The sequence below is a fragment of the Passer domesticus genome, chromosome 25, assembly GCF_036417665.1.
Source record: "Passer domesticus isolate bPasDom1 chromosome 25, bPasDom1.hap1, whole genome shotgun sequence".
Lineage (NCBI taxonomy): Eukaryota > Metazoa > Chordata > Aves > Passeriformes > Passeridae > Passer > Passer domesticus.
The window spans coordinates 3,514,151-3,533,957 of NC_087498.1; the positions used below are offsets into that span (position 1 = coordinate 3,514,151).

A 19,807-nucleotide genomic window follows, 5' to 3' on the forward strand; every position below is an offset into this window, starting at 1 on the left:
ACAGGTGGAACCCCCAGCTGCCCTCCTGGGGTGGCTCTGCTGCTCTCATCATCCACGAAAGGCCATAAATGACTTTTCCCAAGGCTCCCGTTGGCGCTGATGAGTTTCCCTGCTCCTGCTGATGGATGGGGAGGATCAGAGCAGCCGCGGCCTCCTCCTCGTTTTTAGAGGGAAAATGGATTTCACACCTGCCGGAGCATCCCGGGCAGCAGGTGAGGAATGCTGGGGCTCAGGGCCAGGCACAGGGGCCAGCATTAAACTTTTTGTTGTCTCTGGCATTTTAATGACTCTTCCCTTCCCTGCGGGAGGTCTCGCTGCTGCCAGAGAATCTCTTTTGGGATGTTTATTCCTTTCCCAGTCCACAAACACAGCCTGTGGCCACCCAGTCCCGAGGCAGAGCCGCAGGTTTTGGCCGGGATGTGAAGTTTTCAGGGCCGGGATAACGCTGTAGAATTTATTTTCACGTAATAAATGAATGAATACAAATTTCGCAGCCTGCAAGCAGACGGAGCTGTGGGCGAGCACCAAGCCGAGCTCCGAGCAGTTTTCCCTGACGCGGAGCCAAATTCCCGGCTGGATTTCAGGCCGGTTTTGGTGGACACGCACTGGGGCCGCGGGACAAGCCTGGTTTGGGATTTCCAGGGGGATTTCCGTGGATTTCCCCAGCGGAGAAAGCCGCGGGTGCTGCCACAAAGGAGGATCCTTATGGGCGCTGCTCTCCGCGTCCCCTGGCATCTCCATGAAAATGGGAAAGGTTTCCTGAGCCGCTCTGGAACAAACACCCCCAGCCTCCCTCCCTCCCGGCACGGAGTCCTCGGGAGGAATTTACCCGCTGGAAACAGAAACTCCGCGGGGCTGCACGGGGGGAAACCTCGGGAAATCATCCCGAGAAACCCAGCGGGACCCCAAACACGGGGCTGGAGCTCGGGAGGGCCGAGCCGGGAGAGATCCCGTTAAAAACGGCACCACGCTCCCGGTAATAAAGTGATTTCAGCGTTTATTATAACGAAAATAAAGGCCTCAAGCCAGGGGTACTAAAAGTGAATTCAGCATTTATTTTAATAAAAAGACAGGCTTAAAACAAGGGATACTAAAGGTGATTCCCAGCATTAATTGTAGTAAAAGGAAGGCCTAAAGCAAGGGGTACTAAAGGTGATTTCAGCGTTTATTATAGCAAAAAGACAGGTTTAAAGCAAGGGGTACTAAAAGTGATTTCAGCATTTATTCTAATAAAAAGAAAGGCCCAAAGCAAGGGGTACTAAAGGTGATTCCAGCATTTATTATAATAATAAAAACAAAGGTCTAAAGCAAGGAATCCTAAAGGAAATTTCAACATTGTTAATAATAATTTTGAAGAAAGGTCTAAAGCAAAGGGTACTAAAGATGATTTCAGAATTTTTTATAATAAAAAGAAAGGCCTAAAACAAGGGGTACTAAAGATGATTTCAGCATTTATTCTAATAAAAAAGGTCTAAAGCAAAGAGTACTAAAGGTGATTTCAGCATTTATTCTAATAAAAAGAAAGGCCCAAAACAAGGGGCACTAAAGGTGATTTCAGCATTTATTATAATAAAGGAAAGGCCTAAAGCCAGGGGTACTAAGGTGATTTCAGCATTTATTCTAATAAAAGAAAGGCCTAAAGCCAGGGGTACTAAGGTGATTTCAGCATTTATTCTAACCAAAGAAAGGCCTAAAGCCAGGGGTACTAAGGTGATTCCAGCATTTATTCTAATAAAAGAAAGGCCTGGAGCCGGGCCCGGGCCGGGCAGGGGCAATCCCGTCCAGGACGCTGCAGCGCCGGGCTGGGGCTGCTCCAGCAGCGATGGCCCCGGTGTCCCCGGGGAGTGGCACGGCTTCCCGGGTCAGATGCCCCTTTGCATCCTGATTTTGTCCCCCTGGGTTGGTTTCTGTTCGGATCCTCCACGTGCATGGCGGTTTTAGGCTCGACTGGCCCGTGGCAGCTCGGCCCAGGCTGGCTCGTTCCGCTGGGGTGGTGCTCTGTGCTTCGGTGTCATTGCTTATCACGACCCTTTAACCCCTTTCACAACAGAATAACCGAGCTAACAGCACAATTAACAATTATCAACTATTTTACAAGCGTTTCTAAGCTATTTTTAACAATCCCACGGCTGGGAGAGATCCGGAGGCAGCGACAGCGACAGCGACAGCGACAGCGACAGCGACACTTTCCCCTGGGGCCGGTGCAATCCCTCTGCTGACCGCGGCCGGGGAGCTCGGAGCTTCCCGTGCCCGGCTGTGCCGTGCCCGGACAGGATCCTGTTTGCTTTGACGCTGAAATTGCGGCAGCCCGGCTCGGCTCGGCTCGGCTCGGCCCCTCCCCGCCGTGTTTGTCTTCCCCGTGGCCCTTGGAAACGGCTCCCGCTGCCGCTCCGTGAATAATTCATGGCCACAATTCATTAGCGCCCTTCATTAGCGCCGTTCTTTATCGCGGTGCATTATCGCGATTCATTATCGCAATTGCTGCAGCCCGGGATCGTCCTCGGATGTCCCGGGCTGGTTTTGAAGCGGGCAGAGAGATTTGTCCCGGGTTTGTGGAGCTCGGGAGAGGCTGGAGGTGGGAAGGAGCAGCCCGGAGCTGCTCATCCCTGAGAGGAACCCGGTGCCACGGGGCCAGCGCCATAAAATCAGTGACAGCGGCAGGGGAAGGGCCCTGTGCGTCTTCATTGCACCAAAATGGCATTTCATGTGTGTGGGACAGGTGAGAGCCATGGAGAGGCACACAATTGTACCAGAATGACATTTAATGTGTGTGGGACAGGTGAGAGCCATGGAGAGGCACACAATTGTACCAAAATGGCATTTAATGTGTGTGGGACCATGCTGGGACAGGCGGCAGCCATGGAGAGTGGCCCAATGGTGCCAAAATTACATTTAATGTCTGTGGGACAGCCCTGGGACAGGTGAGAGCCATGGAGAGTGGCCCAATTTTACCAAAATGACATTTAATGTCCGTGGGACATTGCTGTTACTGGTCACAGCCACAGAGAGTGGCCCAATGGCACCAAAATTAAATTTTATGCATGTGGAACCATACTGGGACAGGTGAGAGCTACAGAGAGCCGCCCAATTGTACCAAAGTGACATTTAATGTGTGTGGCACAGGTGACAGCCATGGAGAGTGGCCCAGTGGTACCAAAATCACATTTAATGTGTGTGGGACAGCCCTGGGGCAGGTGACAGCCATGGAGAGTGGCCCAATTTATCAAAATGACATTTAATGCATGTGGGACATCACTGGTACTGGTCACAGCCATGGAGAGAGGCTCAGTGGTACCAAAATGACATTTAATGTGTGTGGGACCATACTGGGACAGATGAGAGCCACGGAGAGTGGTCCAATTTTACCAAAATCACATTTAATGGCTGTGGGACAGGTGAGAGCCATGGAGAGCAGCCCAATGGTACCAAAATCACATTTAATGCATGTGGGACTGTGCTGGTACCGATCACAGCCACAGAGAGTGGCCCAATGGCACCAAAATGACATTTAATATGTGTGACAGCCATGGAGAGCAGCTCAATTTACCAAAATCACATTTAATGTGTGTGGGACAGCCCTGGCACAGGTGACAGCCATGGAGAGTGGCCCAGTGGTACCAAAATGACATTTAATGTCTGTGGGACAGCCCAGGGGCAGGTGACAGCCATGAGGAGCAGTTTGGTGCATGGCTGTGCCCATGACTTGTGGTTCCACCTCCCCCGAGGCACATCTGTCCCCAAAAGGTCACTCTAAAACCTCACCCCGGTGACAAAACCAGCCAGGGGACAGTGCCACCTCCCTGGCTCTGTCCTGGCAGTGAGACACAGCCCCGAGGTGCTGCGAGCTCCGTCCTGCGTCACCTCTGTGTCACCCCGGTGTCGCCCCCGCAGAGAGGAGCCGGCCTGGGATTGAATCACCCCTGGTTTGGGACCCCCTGCTCTGCCCCAGAGCGCCGGGGGCGGTGGGGAAATCCAGGTCTGGCTGAGTAATCCCGCAGTTATCTCGCCCTGCCATCGATCCAGGGTGTCCTCACGCAGGCCAGGGCCTTTGTTCCGGCTCTTCTGGGAAATAATTGCATTCTTTTAATATCTCCAAAGGCAGATTTACCGCGGGGAGACCACACGGGGAGAAGGTGTTGCTGAGGGAGCCGGGATGGCCCCGAGCAGCCGCAGCAGCCGTTTTCCCCCCGGCTCCGGGCCTGGAGAACGTTCTGGTTCCTCCCTCCCGGGCTGCGTGTCCAGGAGGGCAAAGGGAGGCTCTGTGGGGAGCGTGGACAGGCTGCACTCGCCCGGGCCTCTCCTCTCCCTGACTTTGCCCTAAATGCCAATTTTCCCCTGGGATTGGGAGCAGTTTTCCCCTGGGATTTGGTGCAATTTTTATCTGGGATTTGGTGCAGTTTCCCCCCGGGTTTGGGTGCACTTGGACTCCTCACATTAAATCCCGTCTGGCTGTGCGTGCCCCTTTGCCCCCAGCGGAACATCCAGGTGCTTTGCTCCACATGATGGAACCGTGGAATGGTTTGGGCTGGGAGGAACCTCAAACATCACCCCTGCCATGGCAGGGACACCTCCCACTGTGCCAGGCTGCTCCAAGCCCCGTCCAGCCTGGCCTTGGGCACTGCCAGGGATCCAGGGGCAGCCCCAGCTGCTCTGGGCACCCTGTGCCAGGGCCTGCCCACACTCACAGGAGGAATTCCCTCCCAAAATCCCATTTAACCCTGCCCTCAGTCACTGTGAAGCCATTCCCCCTTATCCTGGCACTCCAGGCTCTTCCCAAAGCCCCTCTGACCCTCCCAGCGCTCCGGGCCTGCCTCTCTTCCCAGGAGATGGTGCAGGGAGGGATTTTCACCCAAAGGTTGGGAAATCCCCATCTCCCCCCAGCCTGGGAACACCCCCGTGCCCCCCTTTGTCCCCTGGGCCAGGTGACAGCCATGGAGAGTGGCCCAATGCCACCAAAAGGGCATCTCCTGGAGCTGCTCCATCTTTATGTGGATTGTGGCTCCTGCCCTGAGCCCTGGCTCCCCTTTCCCTTTTTCCTCTCCCCTTTCCCTGGGACCCCCTCTCCACACCCCCTCCTCACCCCATTTTTTTCGGGGTGCTCCCTGGCTCTCCCCCAGCCCTCCCCGTGTGCTCCCCGCTCCCGGCGCTGCCCGTGGGGGTCTCCCCGCTCCCGGCCCCCCCGGCCCTGCCGGCCCCGGGCGGGGCGGCCCCGGCAGCCGCCAATGGGCGCGGGGGGGCGCGGCCGCCGCGGCCGCCGCATTTATCGGCCGGGAGCGGCGGAGCCGGGATCGGGATCGGGATGGAGCGGGCGGCAGGGCCCGGCACCGGCCCCGCTCCGGCGCTGGCCGCCTCGCTGGCCGAGGGGCTGATCAAATCGCCGCGGCCGCTGATGAAGAAGCAGGCGGTGAAGCGGCACCACCACAAACACAACCTCAAGCACCGCTACGAGTTCCTGGAAACGCTGGGCAAAGGCACCTACGGGAAGGTGAAGAAAGCCCGGGAGCGCTCCGGGAAGCTGGTAAGGATTGCCCACCCTGGGAGGGGGCATCGTCACCGTGCGGGGTCCCCGAGCATCCCTGTTCCCGAGCATCCTCTGTCCTCGGTGAATCCCCCCGGTCCGGTGTGTCCGTCCCTCCATTCCTCCGGTGAATCCCCCCGGTTCGGCGTGTCCCTCTCTGTCCCCGGTGAATCCTCGGTGTCCCCGGTGAATCCCCCCGGTCCGGTGTGTCCCTCCCTGTCCCCGGTGACTCCCCCGGTCCGGTGTGTCCCCCTTGTCCCCGCAGCACCCCCGCCGTCGGTCCCCGAGCTGCCCCCGCTTCCCGCAGCCCCGCTGCCTCCCCCTCCTCCGGTTCTCTGCCCCCCAGTCCATTCCCGGCTCATCCCCGCGGACCCCCGGGCACCCCCGCTCCGAGCATTCCGCCCCCGGTCCCGGCCGGGCCGCGCTCCCCCCGCAGCCGCGGCTCTGCCCCGGTCCCGCTGCCTTAGGGGGGCTCAGCGGGGCCGGGGGCAGCCCCGAGGGTCTCGCCCCCCTCCTCCCGGGGGGCCGCGGCTCCTCTCGCCCACTTGACCGCGGTCGCGCTTCCTGGGGGCAGGAGGGGCCGGGACGCGCCGCCAGAGCAAACACCGCGCTCGGGCTGAAGGGTTTTCCCCTTCCTCTCACCCTGCCTTTGCCTTTCTCACGGCGTGGGGCACCCAGGGCGCAGCCGGGCTCTCCAAAACCCTGACTCACCCCAGCCCCATGGGGAAAGCTGTGGCTCACCCAGCTCAGCTTTCCTCGGGAAAAAGGGGATTGAAGCCCCGGGAGCGCCGGGCGCTGCTCTGCCCTGTGGGAATCTGCAAGGATCCAGCCTTGGACGTGAATTCCCAGCCTCGAAGGGTGGGGAGGGACCCCAAAAGCCCCTCGCAGCCGGGTCAGAGCAGGGGGTGAGCTGCGAGTGGCAGGACTGGCCCTGCCAGGGGCTGGGATGGGCTCAGCCACATCCCACGGGAAAAGCCGTGAATCCGCCGCTTCCCCTGTGGATCTCGATGAGATCAGAGCCGAGGGCGGCTCTGCCCATCCGAGCCGCTGCTCTGCTGCATAATCAGGGCCTGGAAACGCAGCTTCCACCCACAGAGCTGCCAGGATCCCTCCCCTCGGCACGGGCGAGCGAATTCTCCTTTCCCCGCCCGCACCTGCAGCTCAGAAACCTCGGAATTAGCAACCTCAGAATCTCAAATATTCCCCTGCAGCCCCTCAGGATCGCTCTGTTTCCATGCAAACCCAACCCACGGGCCCGGAGCCCTCAGTCCAGAGGCAGAAAACCCAAACCTCGGCTGAGCAGCCGCTCCCCGGCCTGCTGGGGGAGCAGGAGGCTCCGAGCCACGAACCTCTGCTCTCCCCAAATTCCTTCTGGGAGCGCTCAGATTTCCGGGCCGCCTTCTCTGCAGCTTTATCCCGGTTGCTCGCTGCTTTCCCGGGTGGTTTTCACTTCCCAAAATGCGAGGGCAGGGGTTGGGGATCCCACGGCACCGGCCGGGGTTGAAAAGCTGGAGCTGCTCCATCCGCGGGGAATTTTTGCCCCTGGCGAATCGGGAATTGCCTCTGACAGGGGCGCAGGGTGTTGAACCAGCTCGTTTGACCGCCCGCGTTTCTCGTTCCTCTCTGAATTTTAAAATCCCTGCACTCCGAGCAGGTTCGCGTGGAAGGTGACAGGAAATTCCAGGCTCCTGCAGCTGGAGGATGTTTTGGGACTTCCATGAATTATTTGTCTGGGGAAAATCCCATTTTTTTTTCCTGGTAGAAATCTTTTATCTGAAGCGATGCTCCTGCTGGGTGCCTTTCCCAGTTCTTACCAAAATCCCTGCAATATCAGGTGGGGAGGGAATTGCTGGCTGGTTTTCCTCCCCCTTTTTCCCCCATTCCTTTTTTTTCCCCTTCCTTTTTCTCTTTTATTTTTCTCCCTCTTTTTTCTCCTTTCCCTTTTTTTTCTTGCTCTCTCCCCTTTCCCTTTTTTTTCTTGCTCTCTCCCCTTTCCCTTTTTTTTCTTGCTCTCTCCCTTTTCCCTTTTTTTTTCCCTCTCCCTTTTCCCTTTTTTTTTCCCTCTCCCTTTTCCCTTTTTTTTTCCTCTCCCTTTTCCCTTTTTTTTCCCTCTCCCTTTTCCCTTTTTTTTCCCTCTCCCTTTTCCCTTTTTTTTTCCCTCTCCCTTTTCCCTTTTTTTTTCCCTCTCCCTTTTCCCTTTTTTTTTCCCTCTCCCTTTTCCCTTTTTTTTTTCCCTCTCCCTTTTCCCTTTTTTTTTCCCTCTCCCTTTTCCCTTTTTTTTCCCCTCTCCCCTTTCCCTTTTTTTCTCCTTTCCTTTTTTCCTCCTTGTTTTTCTTTGCCCCCTTTTATTTTTCTTTGCCCCCCTTTTATTTTTCTTTGCCCCCCTTTTATTTTTCTTTGCCCCCCGTTTATTTTTCTTTGCCCCCCGTTTATTTTTCTTTCCCCCCCGTTTATTTTTCTTTCCCCCCCGTTTATTTTTCTTTCCCCCCCTTTTATTTTTCTTTCCCCCCCTTTTATTTTTCTTTCCCCCCCTTTTATTTTTCTTTCCTTTTTCTTTCCCCCCACCTGTTTCCAGCGCAGCCTCCGGGCTCATTTTCCCTCCCAGCCCGGAGTTTTTCCCAGCCCGGCTCCCCATCCCTGGCCTGCAGCCAAGCCGAACACGCCCGGGGACGTCCCGCGGGACTCTCCCGGTGTCCCAAACGCCGCTCGGGGCCCGCGCGGTGCCAGGGGAAGGCAGCACCTGGAATATTCCAGAGCCTCCTTTGATCTCTGCTCCGGGCTGGATTTAAATCCGGATTTCACCCAACTGCCCTCGCAGTCTGGAGCGGCTTCTGAAGCGCTGCCTGGGGCTGGAACTCCCTGCATCTTTCAGCAGCTGCCGAAAATACCTGTTCAGCCCCAAAAACTTGGAATCCAAAGCTTTTTTTTGACCTGGAAAGCGCTGGGAGCTCCGGGGGGGGGGTTCCTGGCTGTTTCCCGGGGGGGCTGTGGCACCGCTGTGCCCAGCTCCAGGGTGGCATTTCCCACCTCCAGGGGACACCCTGTGCTCCCGTCAGGGAAAGTTTGGGAGCAAAGCCCTGCCCGGCACCCCTGGGGGAGGAGGGGGCAGCTCCATCTGCCCGGAGGTCAGGAATTTTGGGATGGGGCATCTCCATCTTTTTGTGGATTGTGGCTCCTGCCCTGAGCCCTGGCTCAGAGTTTTGGGGGTGTGAGCTGCTGAGGCAGCAAGGAAATGCTCCAAAATGCTCGGAAATGCTCCGAAATTTTGGCTGCTGGGCCAAATGGGAGGGAAAATGAGCTCCAAAATGCTCGGAAATGCTCCAAAATGCTCGGAAATGCTCCAAAATTTTGGCTGCTGGGCCGGGTGTCGGGCTTTGCAGGAGGCAGCAGGAATTTGGAAGGCTGGCAGGCGGCAGGAAGGCTCTGCAAGGGTCAGGGAACTGGGGCAGCAGCGAAAATATTGTTAAAATTTAACCTGTTAAACAAAGGTCAGGGGAAAGGAAACCTGGCTGGGCTTCCCAGGAGCGTTGAGCACTTTCAGTATTGCTGGAGCAAGAAACTTGGGCCGGGGTTGTTGAACTCTGCTGGGCAGAGTCCGCTGGCTCCACACGTGCTGGATCCTCCAGGAGCAATTCCTGCCCGGGCTGCTGCTGCCTGAGGCCGTTTGGGGCCAGAAAAATGGGATTTGGGACCACAGAAATGGGGTTTGGGACCACAAAAATGGGATTTGGGGTTACAGAAATGGGACTTGGGGCCAGAAAAATGGGGTTTGGTGTTAGAGAAGTGGGGTTTGGGGCCAGAAAAATGGGACTTGGGGTTACAGAAATGGGGTTTGGGGCCAGAAGAATGGGTTTGGTGTGAGAAAAATAGGATTTGGGACCACAGAAATGGGGTTTGAGTTTCGTGTGAGAAAAATGGGGTTTGGAGCCAGAAAAATGGGATTTGGGGCTACAAAAATGGGGTTTGGGGTGAGCAAAATGGGATTTGGGGCCACAGAATTGGGATTTGGTGTCAGACAAATGGGATTTGGGGCTACAGAAATGGGATTTGAGGCTAGAGAAATGAGATTTGGGGCCAAAAAGGGATTTCAGGTGCCCACCTGAGCCCCTTTCAGAGCCTTCTCCCTGCTGGAACCTCGCTGGTCCAGCGGGTGCCACGGGCCCGGCTTAGCAAAGCTCAGCTGCCCGCTGGGCCGGGCTTTGGGGAGCGAGGTTTCCAAGGCTCCTGAACGGCAGGGCGGGGGCCGAGCATCCCTCCCGCCCCTCGGAGGCAGCTGCGGCCGCGGGGGTCCCCGGCCCCTCTCCCCGTTGCTGGGAGACCGGCGCGAGGGTCCCTGGACGGGATTAAAACTGTTCCGCATTCTTGTCTGGGAGGGGAAAAGAAGAAAAAGAAAAAAAAAAAAAAGAAAAAAAATAGAAAAGGTTGTGCTGGATTCAGTTGTAAATTCAGCCCTGGGAGCGCATTGTGTGCCCGCAGCCCCTTTGAAAGGGGATTAGAGGCGGCTGCTCTCACCCCTCTGCTCTCACCCCTCTGTTCTCACTCCCCTGCTCCTCCCTCTTCAATCTCCTGGCAGAGGAAAACTTGGAAACGCGAAGGAAAGCCTGGAAAACTCCGCGTCTCCCACCCCGTTCCGAGGATCTGTTTTTTTTTCATCCAAACTTTCTCTTACTCTTAGGAATGAAGTGGTTTAGAGGCAAACAAAAGGCGAGGTTTTGTGGGGTTTGATTCCCTGCTCCTGACGTCAGGAATTGGCTGCTGCTGCTGCTGTTGTTGTGGTTATCTTGGTTATTTCCCGAGTCCTTCGTGCTGGGCGCATTCCTGCGGCAGGACACGATCCCTGCCGAGCCCAGAAATCGGGAGCGGGGCTGGGCTACCCGTGGAGGAATCCTGGGGAGCCCCAAAATCAGGGCTGGGCTACCTGCAGGAGGAGTCCTGGGGAGCCCCCAAATCAGGAGGAGGTGTGCCTGATGGAGAAGTTTTGGGGAATCCCAAAAATCCGGGCTGTGCTGCCTGATGGAGGCTCAGGGAGCCCCAAAAATGAGGAGCAGGTCTGCCTGATGGAGGAGGCTCAGGGAGCCCCAAAAATCACGTCTGGGCTGCCTGGGAGGAGGCTCAGGGAACCCCAAAAATGAGGAGCAAGTGTGCCTGATGGAGAAGTTCTGGGAACCCCCAAAAATCAGGGCTGTGCTACCTAGGAGGAGGCTCAGGGAGCCCGAAAAAAAGAGGAGCAGGTCTGCCTGATGGAGGAAGCTCAGGGAGCCCCAAAAATCAAGTCTGGGCTACCTGATGGAGGGTCAGGGAACCCCAAAAATGAGGAGCAAGTGTGCCTGATGGAGAAGTTCTGAGGAGCCCCAAAATCAGGGCTGGGCTACCTAGGAGGAGGCTCAGGGAGCCCCCAAAATCAGGGCTGGGCTGCCTGCTGGAGGAGCCTCGTGCCCCCCAAAAATGAGGAGCTGTCACGGTGTCCCTCAGGGGCAGCTTCTCCCTCGTGTGCAGCAGCAGGGCTTGGTGAGAATAAACCCCAAAGGGATGAAATTCGCTTTTCTGGGAGCTGTTTCCATGGAGCTGCTGGTGGTGATGCTGTTTGTGAAAACAACAAACAGGGGAGGGAGGAATTGCTTCCCTGGGGAGCTCACTCACGGCCCCCTCTGTGCTCCCCCGCAGGTGGCCATCAAATCCATCCGCAAGGACAAAATCAAGGATGAGCAGGACCTCGTCCACATCCGGAGGGAGATTGAGATCATGTCCTCCCTCAACCACCCCCACATCATCGCTGTGCACGAAGGTGAGGCCTGCTCCCCCTTCCCTTTTCCAGCTGCATCCAGGGCGGGAGCGGCCTGGGTACCCCGGGGGCTCTTGGGCTGGGTTCGGCCCGGTTCGGCTCGGCTTGGGAGGGTTTAGATCGGCTCGGGTGGGTTTAGCCCAGCCCTCTCCTCCCTTCCAGGACCTGGCTCCGGTTCCTGGCCGCTCCCAGGGAACGCAGATGCTCCCGGGCTGTGTTTGTGTTTGTGGAGGGGAAATACCTGCTCCAGAAATCGCCTTCCTGGCGCGTCCCCTCCCTCCCAGCCGGGGAATCCAGCTCCAAATGTGGATTTTGGACACTCGGGCCCTGCTCAGCCTCCCCCCACAGCCCTAGGGTGGCTTCCAAAATCCACATTTGGGGTGTGGGGCTGTGGAGGGAGGCTGAGCAGGGGCTAAATGTGAATTTTGGAAACCACCCTGGGGCTGTGGAGGGAGGCTGAGCAGGGAGCAGGGCCCGAGTGTCCAAAATCCACATTTAGCCCCTGCTCCCTGCCCAGCCTCCCTCCACAGCCCCAATTTGTGGGTTTTGGAAGCCTCCCCGGGGCTGTGGAGGGGCTGAGCGTGGCTGTGCCCGGAGATTTTGGCATCTCGGTGGATCTGCTCTGAGCCCGAGGCAGGGCTTAATTTAATCTCAGTCCTGGAGTCCTCCTCATTCCCTCCCGCGGGCACTGGAAAAGCAAACCACGGCGAGCTGGGAGAGTTCCTGCTGCTGCCGGGCTTGGCTTTATGGCCGGGCTGGGTTGGGATAACCCGAGGGAAATCGCTGCCGCTCCGAGCAGAGCCAGGCTGAGCCTAAACCCGCAGCCGGGTCGGGCTTAGCACACCCAGGCTTAGCCGTGCCCTTCCTGGGGCCGGCGGTGCCCCTGCTCCCGGCGCTCCTGAGGCACCCGGAGCCCTTTTGTGCTCCGAACAAAGGCGGGCGCCGGCAGCTCCTCCGCGCTGTTTGCGGGGGCTGACTCACGGCGGCGGAATCCCGAACCTGCTGCGGGCAGGAGGGAACCGCTGCGGGCACAGCCTGCCTGGCACGGGCAGGAGGGAACCGCTGCCCCCAAATGCGGGCACAGCCTGCCTGGCACGGGCAGGAGGGAACCGCTGCGGGCACAGCCTGCCTGGCACGGGCAGGAGGGAACCGCTGCGGGCACAGCCTGCCTGGGCTCGGGCAGGAGGGAGCCGCTGCCCCCAAATGCGGGCACAGCCTGCCTGGGCTCGGGCAGGAAGGGCAGCGGCTGTGCCAGCGCCGGCACCTGCCCTTGGCGGGGACTCCAGCAAAGAGCCACAGGCCTGAGTCACCTCTGGGGGCACAGCCCCGGTGGTGGCAGAGCCTTGGCAGTGGCACAAGCAGTGGTGGCAGAGGCTCAGTGGTGGTGCAGTTGCTGGTGGCAGAGTCCCGGTGGTGGCAGAGCTGCTGTGGTGGCACAGTCTTTGTGGTGGCACAGTCAGTGAGGGCATAGCTGCTGTGGTGGCATGGCCTTGGCAGTGGCACAACCAGTGGTGGCAGAGCCTTTCTGGTGGCAGCCAGTGGTGGCACAGAACCTCAGTGGTGGTGGAGTTGCTGGTGGCAGAGCCTCGGCGGTAGCACAGAACCACAGTGGTGACACAGCCTCGGTGGTGGTGGAGTTGCTGGTGGCAGTGCCTTGGCAGTGGCACAACCAATGGTGGCAGAGCCTTTCTGGTGCCAGAGCCAGTGGTGGCAGAGCCTCAGTGGTGGCACAGAACTTGTGTGGTGGCACAGAACCTCAGTAGTGACACGGTGGTGGTGGAGTTGCTGGTGGCAGAGCCTCCGTGGTGGCAGAGCCTTGGCAGTGGCACAACCAGTGGTGGCAGAACCTCAGTGGTGGTGGCACGGAACCTCAGTGGTGGTGGCACAGCCTTTCTGGTGGCAGAGCCAGTGGTGGCCCAGGCTCGGTGGTGGCAGAACCTTTGTGGATTCCTGAGTGGAGAGTGGCTGGATGGGCTCTTGCATTCTCCTCACAATGGTTACCTTTGTGGTGGCACAGCCTCAGTGGTGGCACAGAACTGGTGTGGTGGCACACAGCTAGTGGTGGCACAGGCTCAGTGGTGGCAGAACCTCTGTGGTGGCACATCTGGTGGTGGCACAGCCTCGCTGGTGGCACAGCCGCTGGGCCAGCAGCCCTGGTGGCCCTGGGGCTGCGGGTGACAGCTCTGCTGGCCCCCCCTGGCCTGCAGGTCCCTGTTTAGCCCAAGACAGAGGGCAGGGAGTGGGGTTAGGGTCAATCAAGGCTCCACCTGCTCGTTAACAGGAATGTCCTAACGAATATTCCCGAGGTTCCCTTTTGTTACTGTGATATTTTATGAAAAATCTTTTGCAAGGTTTTTCCCTCTTGGGAAGCTGAGGAGCTTCAGGAGAGCAATGTAAACAATAACTGTGTGCTGCTGTGGAATGCAACAGGTGCAGCTGGGATTGGTGCATTTGTTGTTTCTAATGAATGGCCAATCACAGCTGCAGCTGCATCGGACTCTGAGAGTCACAAGACTTTGTTATTGCATTCCATTCCTGTCCTTTCCAGCCTTCTGATGAACATTTTCTTTTTGTTATTTTAGTATGGTTTTTTAGTATAGCATTTTAATATCATATATATCATAACATAATAAACCAGCCTGCTGAAACACGGAGTCAAAACTCTCATCTCCACACACGGAGCACCAGACACCACCCCCTTTTAACCCTTTCCTGCGCCCCGCAGTGTTTGAGAACAGCGCCAAGATCGTCATCGTGATGGAGTACGCCAGCAAGGGCGACCTGTACGACTACATCAGCGAGCGGCAGCGCCTCTCGGAGCAGGAGGCGCGACACTTCTTCCGCCAGGTCGTGTCCGCCGTCTACTACTGCCACAAGGTGGGTGGCAGCGCCCTGCCCGGGCTTCCCGGGGGCTTCCTGGGGGCAGAGCGGCTGGATGGGCTCCTGGGTTCTCCTCATGATGGATTCTGGGCTGGATGGGCTCCTGGGTTCTCCTCACAATGGTTTCCCAATGGATTCCAGGCTGGATGGGCTCCTGAGCCCTCCTCCCGATGGATTCTGGGCTGGATGGGCTCTTGTGTTCTCCTCCCAATGGTTTCCTGGCTGGAGAGCAGCTGGATGGGCTCCTGAGCCCTCCTCTCAATGGACACCTGGCTGGATGGGCTCCTGAGCCTTCCTCCCGATGGATTCTGTGCTGGATGGGCTCCTGGGTTCTCCTCTGAATGGTTTCCCAATGGATTCTGGGCTGGATGGGCTCCTGGGTTCTCCTTTCAATGGTTTCCCAATGGATTCTGGGCTGGATGGGCTCCTGAGCCCTCCTCCCCACGGATTCCCGGGGGAAGAGCCGCTGGATGGGCTCCTGAGTTCTCCTCATGATGGTTTCCTGATGGTTTCCCAGTGGGATGGGCTCCAGGGTGCTTCTCCTGGTGGATTCTGGGCTGGATGGGCTCCTGAGCCCTCTTCCCAAGGGTTTCCCGGTGGGATGGGCTCCCCAGGGCTCCTCCCTGCAGCCCCACGGGAGGTGACAGGAGCTCGGGAGGTGACAGGAGCTCGTGGCTCTCCACTCCCCACAGAAGGGCTGATCCTGCCTTGAGTCTCAAGGGTGTGGCAGCGCCCCGGAGCTTTGGGAGGTCCTGGCCTGGGCTGGGGGTGACTAACGCGGCCTGGGAGTTGTCACCTCCCCTCCCACCCGGCCAGACGGAGACGCCCAGAGCTGCCCTCGGGGCTGGGAGCCAAGCCTGGGTCCCCTGTCCTGTTGGGGTCCCCTGTTCTGTTGGGGTCACCTGTCCTGTTCCTGACCAGAGGGTGATGCCCTGGCAGGACCCTCCCCGGGCTGTGGGTGATGCCCTGGCAGGACCCTCCTCAGGGTGTGTTTCATGCCCTGGCAGGACCCTCCAGCCCAGGGGTCTCCCTGGAGGACACTCCAAGGCTGTGCCCCTGCCCTCGGTGGGAACAGGGGGTGGCAGGGCAGCTCCTGACCCCAAACCGGATCAGGGGCTCTCTCCTCTGGGCACAGCAGGCCCTGCCCGAGCAGGAGCTGTGCCCTGGTGGGGCTGGCACCGCGTGCCACCGCGGCTGGGGACAATGGAGGAGCCCAGGGTGGCGCGCGGTGCGGGCACCTCCCTGCTCCTGCTGCCCAGCTGGTGCCACCCAGGCTGGGCCACCCATCCCGGGGCCACGCCCGCGCTGTTTGTGGCCCCGTGCCCTGTTTGTGGCCCCGTGCCCTGTTTGTGGCCCCGTGCCCTGTTTGCCGTGCCCTGCCCGCTGTGCCAGCCTTTCCCTCCCTCAACCCCTGCGGGAATTAACCCCGGCTCTTCCCGCAGAACGGGATCGTGCACCGGGACCTGAAGCTGGAGAACATCCTGCTGGACGCCAGCGGGAACATCAAGGTGAGGGGCCGGGCTGTCCCCCAGGGGAGCTGCCCAGCCTGCGGGGACAGGGGTGCCCACAAAGCCTCGGGGCACGTGCAGCCCCTGGAATGCTGCGGAGGGCTGGCAGAGCCCGGCAGCGCAGCAGATCTGCTGGGGCCATAACTGATAGTGCCCTGCTGATAAGAGGGCGAAGTCTGAGCGTCTGAGCGCGCAGCTCAGCGCTGGCTGGCTGAGAAGGGCTCTTTTCCTGGTTTCTGTGTGTGCCAGGCAGGAATTCCCAGCTCCCCCAGGGGCCCCCAGCTGTGATTTCTGCCAGGGAGGAAGGGCACGGCCTGGCCTGGCCGGGGATGCCCGCGGTCACTGATAACGGGGTTTATCTCCACCAGGGATAATTTTGTAATTGAGGGCTCGAGGGCAGCCAGGGAACCTCCTGCTGGCTGGGAGGGACGGCTCTAATGAGGATAATGAGCACCTGGGCGAGGTGGGGCTGACAGGCACCGCTGCAGCCTGGGGTGGCTGGGAAGGAGCTGCAGGGAAGCCTGGAAGTCCTTCCAGCCTCTCCTTCCCACTCTGCTCCGCTGCCAGCGCCGCGGGGCAGCTCCTGCGTGCCTGGGATGAAGGTTTTGGAAGGGAGAGAGCAACAGGAGAGAGCTCAGGGGTGGAGAACCAGGGGATTCACAACCAAGGGCAGCCCTGGCTTGGAGCAGGTTCATCCCTGGAGGGCTCCAGGGGAGCTTTCAGCCTTGGGAAACTTGGGAAAGGGGGCTTTGGGAAAGGAAACTGGAAAAGGGGGCTTTGGGGGAAGGAGATTTTGGGGGAAGGGGACTTTGGGGAAGGGGACTTAGGGAAAGGGGACTGGAAAAGGGGGCTTTGGGAAAGGGGGCTTTAGGAAATGAGACTTTGGGAAAGGAGAACTTGGGGAAAGGAGACTGGAAAAGGGGGCTTTGGGGGAAGGAGATTTTGGGGGAAGGGGACTTTGGGAAAGGAGAACTTGGGGAAAGGAGACTGGAAAAGGGGGCTTTGGGAAAGGAGAACTTGGGCAAGGGGTGTTTAGGAAAGGGGATTTTGGGAAAGGGGGCTTTGGGAAAGCTTTGTTTTGCTGCTGGGTGACAGCTGTGTTTGTTTGTCCCCCCAGATCGCAGATTTCGGGCTGTCCAACGTGTTCCAGCAGGACAAGCTGCTGCAGACCTACTGCGGCAGCCCCCTGTACGCGTCCCCCGAGATCATCAACGGGCGCCCCTACAAGGGCCCCGAGGTGGGTTGTGCCTCCCTGCGGCGTGTGGGAATGCCTCTGGGGTTTTCCCAGTGTGTTTTGGGGTAACAGGACCCCCGAGTCCCAGCACTGCGGGGTTGCTGGCTGTGCTGGGCTCCTGCCCCACGCTCTGTCCCTTCCCGGTGGCTCTGCCAGCCTGGGAGTCCCAGTGAGGCTCTGGTGGGTGGGGACCAGGACAGCCCGGTCCTGCTGTCCCCTCCAGGCCCCTCTGTCCCTCTCACAGGTGGACAGCTGGTCCCTGGGTGTCCTCCTGTACATCCTGGTGCACGGCACCATGCCCTTCGATGGCCACGACTACAAGACTCTGGTCAAGCAGATCACCAGCGGGGACTACCGGGAGCCCACCAAGCTCTCAGGTAGGGACAGCCCCGTGCCCCTGTGTGTCCCCCTCCCCCGTGTCCCCTCCCGTGCCTGACCTGTCCCTCCCGCAGACGCCTGCGGGCTGATCCGGTGGATGCTGATGGTGAACCCCGAGCGCCGGGCCACCATCGAGGACATCGCCACGCACTGGTGGGTCAACTGGGGCTACAAAACGCCCCTGGGCGAGCAGGAGCTGCTGCGGGAGAGCGAATCGCCGCTGGCCTCGGTGGCCGAGTGGCTGCGCCGCTCCTCCCGGCCCCTGCTGGAGAACGGCTCCAAGGTGCGCTGCTTCCTCAAGCAGCACCTGCCCGGCGCGGGCCTGGAGCGGCAGCGCTCCCTCAAGAAGTCCAAGAAGGAGAACGACATCTCCCAGGCGCTGCAGGAGCTGCCCGCGGGCCCCGAGAACCCCTCCAAGTCCGTCCTCAAGCGGCCCAAGGGCATCCTGAAGAAGAGGAGCTCCTGCGAGCAGAAGGTGCCCGGCCCCGGCCCCCCGCCCGGGGACGGTGGGGAGGGTCCCCCCGCGGGGCTCTCCCGGGTCCTGCAGCCCCCCGGCGCCGCGGGGGCAGCGCCCCCGGCCGCGCCCAGGAAGGGAATCCTGAAGAAGCCCCCGGCCAGGGAGTCGGGGTATTACTCGTCGCTGGAGTGCTGCGAGTCCGGGGACGCGCTGGACGCGGCGAGCCTGGAGCCGGACGGGGCCGTGTTCGCCGAGCCGCCGCCCCCGGCCCGCAGGAAAGGCATCCTCAAACACCACGGCAAATTCTCCTCGGGCGGCGCCGAGCCCGCCAGCCCCCCCGGCAGGGTTTTTGGGGGGTTCGGCGAGGTGTCGCTGCCGCAGGGGCCCCGCGCCCGGCCCGCCAGCGCCGTCAGCGAGGACAGCATCCTGTCCACCGAGTCCTTCGAGCGGCTGGAGCTGCCCGCCCGCCGCCCGCCCGGGGCCGCCCTGCGGGGCTGCGTGTCCGCCGAGAGCCTCCTGCGGCTGGAGGAGGAGGAGGAGCGGGAGGAAGGGCGGCGGCTGCGCCGCTGGACTGTCACGCACTGCCGCAGCCCCGTGGCGGGGAGCAGCGCGTCGCTGGCGGGCGGTGACAGCGGCACCGAGCTCTGCCGGCAGCGCGCTGTGCCCGTGCGGGTGAAGCTGAGCTGAGCCCGCCGCCCTCCCCGCGGGGCTGCCCCGGCGTGGTGCGATTTGGGGAGGGGGCTGAGCCTCCCTCCCTTCCCTCCTCCATTCCCTCCTTCCCTCCCGGGCTGCCGGTGCTGCTGATCCACGTCCCGCGGGTTGATTTGGCAGCCTCGGGGCGGGGGATGCCCCAGGGCCAGGACATTTAATGGACCAAAGCCCCCAGAGTGACCCCCGAGCAGGGGCTGGGGGGTCCCGGGGGCTCCTCGCTGCCGTCCTTCCCTCTCGAACAGGCTCATCTCATCACGGGGGTTGGGGGGGATTTTTGTTTTCTTTGCACTGTTTTTGGCTGCACAAGGTAACGGAGGGGGTGGGTGATATACCTCAAACAAGCTGCAGATGTAGCAGGGTGCTGGTGAGGGCTCCAAGGTGCTGCCCGTGGGCTGGGCTTCGGGAGGTGCTGGGGGCACCCAGGCCACGGCTGTGCCCTCTGGATGTGGCCCAAAGCCCAGGCTGGGAAATGCTGTGATGCCAACATCTCTCATTGTAATGTGGAAAATAAGAAAAAAAAAAAAAAAGAAAAAAAAAGGTGCCTTTGGTGAGGCACCGTGACTTTATTTATTGATTTATTGCCTTTGTCCAGGCTGGCGTGGAGGGCAGCAGCACGGGAGGGGTCTGGCCCCACATCCAGGGCTGTTTCTGGGGAGGTGGCTGTGTCCTTGTGTCACACGGCTCCCTTGCACTGTTGCCACGTGTGCTCGCTGGCCCTTTCCCCTCTCGGGGGGCAGGTGTTGTGTTTTCCCTCCTTCCTACAGCACGGGCTGGAGAAAAAACATTAAATTAAAGCAAATGGTAAAGCTGAGTTGTCGCTTTGATTGCTCCCTGTCCCTGTGTCCCTGTCCCTTTGCTGCTGGGATGGGGCCGTGCTCCAGCCCAGCTGAGGGCGGGTGGGCTCAGACACGTCCTGCAGGGTGGTGTGAACCCCTCCGTGTGCTCAGCCCCTCCTCGAACTGGCTTGAACTGGTGCTGAACTGGGGCTGCACACATCGCTGATGGCGGGGCTCAGCACCCCACGAGTGGGAAATGAGGATTTTGAGGCTGAGCAGCGGCTGGACAAACAGCCCAAAACGACAAACGTTGTGATGAGGAGCCCCTTCTCCCCTCCCCACTGTGGGCAGCCCCCAGCCCCGCTCCCAAACCCCTCTCACACCCCCGATGTGGGATGGGAAATCCGGGTTTTAAGGCCGAGCAGCTGCAAAATTTAGGGAAAGCTGGGATGGAAGCAGGACAGTGGGGGATCAGGGTCCCTTCTCCCCTCCCCACTGTGGGCAGCCCCCAGCCCCACTCCCAAGTCCCTCTCACACCCTGAACCCCCGTGGGTTTGAATTTT

General features: G+C 59.7%; 1 protein-coding gene and 1 long non-coding RNA gene across 2 annotated transcripts; both read left to right on the forward strand.

Annotated features, from left to right (window-relative positions):
* The first annotated feature begins 2,886 nt into the window (after nucleotides 1-2,886).
* Nucleotides 2,887-4,351, forward strand: LOC135286140 (uncharacterized). Its single transcript, XR_010350621.1, has 3 exons — nucleotides 2,887-3,194; nucleotides 3,396-3,587; nucleotides 3,659-4,351. It is a non-coding gene; the product is annotated as an uncharacterized LOC135286140 (long non-coding RNA).
* Nucleotides 4,352-5,122: 771 nt separating this feature from the next.
* NUAK2 (NUAK family kinase 2) lies at nucleotides 5,123-19,279 on the forward strand. The gene is made up of 7 exons (XM_064399123.1): nucleotides 5,123-5,518; nucleotides 11,183-11,303; nucleotides 14,026-14,177; nucleotides 15,623-15,688; nucleotides 16,806-16,925; nucleotides 17,167-17,299; nucleotides 17,375-19,279. Exons 1-7 carry the CDS (start codon nucleotides 5,300-5,302, stop codon nucleotides 18,442-18,444), a joined length of 1,881 nt encoding a protein of 626 aa, XP_064255193.1. The 5' UTR covers nucleotides 5,123-5,299; the 3' UTR covers nucleotides 18,445-19,279.
* The last annotated feature ends 528 nt before the right edge of the window (nucleotides 19,280-19,807 follow it).